This window comes from Telopea speciosissima, unplaced genomic scaffold (assembly GCF_018873765.1).
Source record: "Telopea speciosissima isolate NSW1024214 ecotype Mountain lineage unplaced genomic scaffold, Tspe_v1 Tspe_v1.0145, whole genome shotgun sequence".
Taxonomy (NCBI): domain Eukaryota; kingdom Viridiplantae; phylum Streptophyta; class Magnoliopsida; order Proteales; family Proteaceae; genus Telopea; species Telopea speciosissima.
The window spans coordinates 79,202-86,007 of record NW_025317481.1 but is presented as its reverse complement, the minus strand read 5'-3'; the positions used below and the strand labels follow the sequence as shown (position 1 = coordinate 86,007).

General features: G+C 37.9%; 1 protein-coding gene across 1 annotated transcript; it reads left to right on the top strand.

The window, feature by feature from the left end:
• The first annotated feature begins 31 nt into the window (after nt 1-31).
• LOC122647766 lies at nt 32-2,614 on the top strand. The gene is made up of 6 exons (XM_043841088.1): nt 32-563; nt 663-734; nt 855-991; nt 1,159-1,223; nt 1,380-1,917; nt 2,534-2,614. The coding sequence occupies exons 1-6, from the start codon at nt 32-34 to the stop codon at nt 2,612-2,614; spliced, it is 1,425 nt and encodes a 474-aa protein (XP_043697023.1).
• The last annotated feature ends 4,192 nt before the right edge of the window (nt 2,615-6,806 follow it).

Here is a 6,806-nt window from a genome sequence, read left to right as displayed (position 1 = left end):
AGAATACTTTTCTACTCCTTTTTCTGCATTGATGGTTCAACATGGTATGGTTCACCAGTCTTCCTGCTTTGACACACCACAACAAATTGGTGTAGCAGATAGGAAAAATCGACATTTAATGGAGGTTACTCAGTCCATGTTGTTTGAGATGAAAGTTCCCAAAAATTTTTGGGTTGATGCTGTGATGATTGCATGCTATCTCATTAATCGCATGCCTTCATCAGTTTTGTGGGCTGAAATTCCCCATTCTGTGTTGTTTCCTACTGAATCATTGTTTCCTTTGCCACCTTGTATCTTTGGATGTGTGTGTTTTATTCGTGATCATCGCCCAGGGTTGTCTAAGTTGGATCCAAAAGCTATTAAGTGTATGTTTCTTAAGTATTCTCGTACCCAAAAAGGTTACCGCTGTTATTCTCCATCTTTGCCCAAGTACTTAATTACAGCTGATGTGTCTTTCTTTGAATCCACGCCATACCATGCTGCTCCGGTAAATGCTTCTGAGTTAGATGATGATTTTCCTGTGTATGTCATTCAGACTCTTGCTCCACCGCAACCAGCCCCTGGCTAGCGCCCACCGGTGACCAAGCTTTATGTTCGATGCCCACAAATAGCTGCTGACTCTCCTGTCCTCGCTGACCCTGTCACGTCTACTTCTGATGCAGATCCTCCTACGGGTATTATTCCAGTTGCTCTTGTTGTTTCTAATCTTGACATTCCAATTGCTAAAAGAAAAGGTATCCGTAGCTGTACTAAGCATTCTATTTCTAATTTTGTTTCTTACTCATCTCTGTCTTCTTCTTTTCATTCCTTTTTATCTACTGTTGAGGCCCATCCCCTTCCTAAGTCTGTGATAGAGGCATTATCTAGTCTTGGCTGGAGGATAGCTGTGGAAGAAGTATTAAAGGCATTAAAGGTGAATGATACTTGGGATCTTGTACCGCTGCCACAAGCAAAATCTGCCATTGGTTGTCGATGGGTGTATGCAGTAAAGGTGAATCCTGATGGCTCTCTTGCTCGGTTGAAGGCCAGACTTGTGGCGAAAGGTTATTCATAGGTGTATAGTGTGGACTATGTAGATACCTTTTCGCCAGTTGCCAAGCTTACTTCTGTTCGTATCCTATTTCTCTTGCTGCCACGTCTCACTGGCTCTTGTTTCAGCTTGATGTCAAGAATGCATTCTTGCATGGTACTCTGCAGGAAGTTTATATGGAGCAACCTCCAGGGTTTGTTGCTCAGGGGTAGACTGGAATAGTGTGTAGATTGAAAAAGTCTTTGTATGGTCTGAAACAGTCACCTCGTGCTTGGTTTGGCAAGTTCACGGAGGTGGTTCTTTCTTTTGGCTTGTTCATGTGTGGAAGTGATCACTTGTTCTTTTATAGACAGTCAAGTGCAAGAAGGATTTTTCTGATTGTGTATGTTGATGATATTATCATCACTGGTGATGATTCAGTTGGTATAGCTGAGTTGAAGTCATATCTTCAACAGAAGTTTCAGACTAACGACTTGGGGAAACTGAAATATTTTCTGGGAATTGAAGTGGCTAAGTCTCAAAAGGGAGTTTTTCTGTCACAACAAAAGTATTTGTTTGATTTGCTTACGGAGATAGTTACGATTGGGTCTAAACCTATTGACTTACCAATGGATCAGGGTGTGAAACTTGTTGCTGATGGAGGAGATGTTCTTGGTGACCCTCAGAGATATAGAAGATTGGTGGGTAACCTGAACTATCTAACAGTTACCCGACCTGACATTGCCTTTCCAGTTAGTATGGTGAGTCAGTTCCTTTCCTCTCCGCGGACTACTCATTGGGATGTAGTTATTCGCATTTTGCAGTGTCTTAAGAAGGCTCCAGGTAGAGGAGTGGTGTACCAACATCATGGGCACAGTAGAGTTGATGGGTTTTCAGATGCTGATTGGGTAGGATCTCGAACGGACAGGAGGTCGACTATTGGATATTGTACCTTTGTTGGAGGGAATCTTGTCTCATGGAAGAGCAAGAAACAGAGTATTGTGGCTCGATCTAGTGCTGAGTCAGAATATTGAGCTATGGCACAATTGACTTGTGAATTAATGTGGATACAACAATTACTGTCTGAGTTGGGCTTCAAGATTCCAATTCCTATGCAGCTATGGTGTGATAACCAGGTAGTGGGTTCATATTGCTTCTAATCATGTGTTTCATGAGAGGACGAAACACATTGAAATTGACTACCATTTTGTTCGTGAAAAGATGCAAGGTGGATTGATTCTTCCAAGTCACGTTCGAACCGGAGAGCAACTTGCTGATGTGTTTACTAAACCTTTGGGTAATGGGAGGATAGAATATATTTGTAGCAAGCTGGGCATGATTGATATATGCTCCGGCTTGAGGGGGAGTGTTAGAAGTCATATAGAGGGCCCAAACAGGGTCTTGGGACTAGCACCTGACGCTAATCCCGAGAAATATTCTGGGCATTAAGTGAGGCCCTTTTTAGTCTTTTCCCTTACCCTAGTCCTTATATTGTCTTGTCTCTTTTCTCTTTGTGGTTTATAGAGAATTGATTATGGCTGCAACTCTTCTCTTCTTCTCCTCTGGTTTTCTGCAGGTTACAACATTGATGCTGCCCTTCCCTAACAGTTTGAGCTTTTAGGTGAAACGATAGTGAATATTCGCCACAAGTTTCAAAACACAAATATAAAAACAAAGCTTCGTATTTTGAATTTTCTTCGAATTAAGGCAAAGTGCTAACACCCATCCAAGTGTTCTTATTTCTACACTTTTACAAAACTCGAGAACGAGTTTTTTTTAAATCTAAGGGGAATATTGCAGGTCCAATCCAAAAAGCACTTCTGTTTTAATATCTATTGGGTATGAGCTTTCCTCCAAGTGGTTTTATTTGAAATAGACTGAAATATAAAAGTGGAGGGGTCTAAAGGGGTGTATGAAAATAGATATTTAATTAGAAATGGTCCTCAGTTCAGGTCGATGGAAGGCCTTTGGATGTGTGTCAATACTTCAAAAGATCACAAGGATCAAATGGTTCAATCAAGAGATCTGACGAAGGGATGAATCATGCAGGACAAGCAACCAGTAGCTTGTAACTGCAGGGTGTAAGAATGATTCGAGCAACACTCTTTATCACCAACAATAGTTCCTTCCACAACATAGTAGACAAAAATCACAGCCGCTAAGACAGGCACAAAAGAACTCCACAAATATCAATGTTGTAGTAGTAATAAAATAGAAACAAGGAGGAGAAGAAGAAAAATATGTAGGTATCTCACCTACTGCAAACAAGGCATCCCACCAACTCTAGCCTTGGCATTCCACCAAGGTTTCCCTACTGCATCCCACAGTAGAGCAGTTTTGAATCCCACTAAATCATGCTCTGTCTCTAACAGAACTCACAACTCAAAGCGAAATTATTTTTCAAATCAGTGGTTGTGGATATGATCCCCTACTCTTTTTTTATAACTTCATGGAAACAAGCAAAATAGGAAACCCATATGTATGGTAGGGAGAATCCTTGATCAAAATACAAGCTATTCTAGAACATTACAAATATAGGGACTTAAATCCCTTATGTTTGAGCTTATAGCATTGACCCATTACAAATTTACAATAATAGAACTAAACAATATTAAGCACATGGCCCATATAACACATTGGGCACTCAAATTAAGCCTAACTTAAACCAAACTTGAACCATAGGTTCAGTTCGACCCACAAAACTAAACCAAACACAAAACAAGAAGCACATTGTATCTTTTTGCTGGAATTCTACATCAGTTAATGGTCTGAGCAGTCACTGAGAGCCTAGTTTGGCAAGTTCAGCAAAGTGGTTACTGGTTGTGGGTTTACATACTACTACTCTGGCATGTTAGGCTCTAAGCCTGTTGATACTTCAATAGATCATCTAAAAATTAAAATCAGTGATGATAAAGATTTTATGGACAATCACTGGTACAAAAGGTTAGTTGGTAAGTTCATCTATCTTACCGTCATTTGACCTGAAATATCTTTGCAATTGGTGTCATTAGTCAGTTCATGTAGAAACCTAAGCAAGTTCACTTGGGAGGCGACATGTCGTATCTTAAGATATCTTAAGGGTGCTCCAGGAAAAGGTCTTATTTAGAAACCTCATAATCATATTGACATTGGTATATTTCAAATGCTAATTGGACTGGAGCTGAAGGTGATAGGAGGTCTACCATCGATTATTTGAACTTACCAAACACGTGGAAGTTGACTGTCACTCTGTTCAAGATGTTGTTATGTGGAAGTTGATCTCCACTCCTTTTGTTAGCTCAGTTAATCAAATTGGTGACATGTCTACCAAGTCCTTGTTTCAGAATGTCTTTCTGCAAGTATGGTCCAAGCTGGGTTTGTGTGATATCTATGCACCAGCTTTAGAGGAGTGTTAAGAAGTCCCAAAAAGTATTCTATAAATATATTTTCTATTTAAGGGCTCATGTGTAAATACACATACTTCATCGTGTTAATTGTAACTACCAGAATTTACTTTATTATAAATATGATTCTTTGTAACCAATTAGGGTAACTTCTTCTCCAATCAGTCTCCCCTCTTCTATTTTCTTCTTCTTCTCTTACGCAAGGCTAGATATTAGTTATTCTTGATCTGATTCTGCTACAACTTTAATGCTTACCCCGGTGTGAAGTATAAGTCCTATTCTTGCCTTCTAAAGATCAGAGATGATAGAGAGAAGCCAAATCCAACCCCTGAGAGCGCAGGAAAACCATTGAAATACACTACCGTCAAGATTGACACAAGGTGTCGGACTGCAATTTATGGGGATAGTTCCTGTTCATTCTTGCTACAGGGCACCAGATGCTTCTATTTTCTACGCTAATGTTTAAGTACTCTTTGAGTTATCTGTTTGTCAAAGGAGCACCATGTAGAAGTAAGAGAATACCATGGAGATTCTACTACAAAGCATAGTTGTCTAGGCGCCACCTAGGTGTCCAGGCGGTTTGTTGGGGCCTAGGCAACAGCCGCCTTGCACTGGTTTTATTGGTACCAGGTTCCGGTATTGACCCTTTTGTATGTTATGCCAAATATGTAATTTCATTTACTTAAGATAATATTCATAAATAAGTAAATACCCCCCTATTTGAATTCAATAAAATAGTTACAAATGATATTCCAAAAAGGGTAAAAAGTCAATCCCCCAGTTCAAGAACAAAAATTGGATTTTCAGTGATAGGTGAAATTTTCAACTTTCAAATGTTGGGGTTTTTCTCAAATCTAAAAGTTCTATAAATCTTAATATGGTAAAACATTGCTAAAAACCATGAGTGTGGTAAAATATTCATTTGTTTTGATATATAAAAAATATTTTTATTTAGAGCGATTTTTATAGCATTCCCGCAGACCAAATAAGGTTTGACTGGAACATAACTTCTTCAATATAAATCAGATTTAAGCACTTTTGGATTTGTTGGAAAGCTGGCTTTGTGCTCTAACTAATACAAAAAGTCTCATGTAAAACTAAAATTTTTTAACTAGTCAAACTTCTTAGAGAACAAGAACATATCTATAAATCGAGAGCAATTTAATTACTTATAGATAAGCTCATATTTTCTAAGAACAGTATAAACAAAATGTGAGACTAGTATATTTTCAGTTCTGCTGTCTTCTAGTTCTGTGCTGATTTTTGATGACTTGATGTGATTTATTGTTATTTTTTATGACTTGATGTGGCTTAATGTTGATTTTTGATGACTTGAGGTGACTTAATGTTGACTTTTGATGACTTGAGGAGGCTTAATGTTGATTTTGATGACTTGATGTGATTTATTGTTATTTTTTATGACTTGATGTGGCTTAATGTTGATTTTTGATGACTTGAGGTGACTTAATGTTGACTTTTGATGACTTGAGGAGGCTTAATGTTGATTTTGATGATATAAGGTATATATTGTAGCATACTAAAATATTGTAGCACACTAAATAATTTTAGAAAAGGGGGGAAATAAAAAATAACACTTGAGGGCGCCTAGGCAGGCGCTTTGTCACCTAAGCGCTTAGGTACTTCTCCACCGCCTTGGGTTGCCTTGACAACTATGCTACAAAGCGGGCAAATTGGATAAGGATATTGACGATTTTATTCCTGGATAGGCAGCAAAAGGATCTCTGATTTGGGTGGGGTGAGGTGAGAAGGGCAGTGAGATTTTCTTCAAACTGACAACATGTCCATGCCATCATCCATCCACCCGTCTCCGAAGTTTCATCTGTAATGCATTTTGACATGTAGCCCATAAAGTTTTGAAAAACATTTGTAGAGTCAGCTCTGGACAGATCAGTTTAAACAGCTGAAAAAAACATAAGGAAAAGTTAAATACAGGTGTGCCATACAGTTGAGATGGGGCTCAAAACTTGTTACATTTGCTAGACAAACTACATCTATATACGTAACATATCCTTATTCAAAAACATATTATGTAAATCAATATTTTCTAAATTTTACGCCTCAGATATGTATGATATTTCTTATTCCCATAATATTAGGTTGAAATAGATCTTTTTCTTTCATTGTACAATAAACTTTAATTTCTGTCTTATACAATTTCTTTCTAGAGGGAAACAAAAGCTTAACTAATCCAGTACAATATAAACCATATCCAATAAGATATCCTAATATTTAAAATATTTATTAGCAGAACTTAATAAATGTTTTACTATAACACACACACATGCACATGCACACATGTGATATTCCCCAAATTAACAACCATGAAACATTTAACAGAAAGCATCTCCACCAAGAGCATATATATTATTATATTATTAGAATAAAAAGGTTTA

Excerpts from the sequence above, each read along its gene's own strand:
- LOC122647766 (XM_043841088.1), top strand. The coding sequence starts at position 32 with ATGGTTCAACATGGTATGGTTCACCAGTCTTCCTGCTTTGACACACCA. Across the intron at positions 564-662 it reads TCCACCGCAACCAGCCCCTG|ATCCTCCTACGGGTATTATT; the intron begins GCTAGCGCCCAC and ends CTTCTGATGCAG. Across the intron at positions 1,224-1,379 it reads TATATGGAGCAACCTCCAGG|ACAGTCAAGTGCAAGAAGGA; the intron begins GTTTGTTGCTCA and ends GTTCTTTTATAG.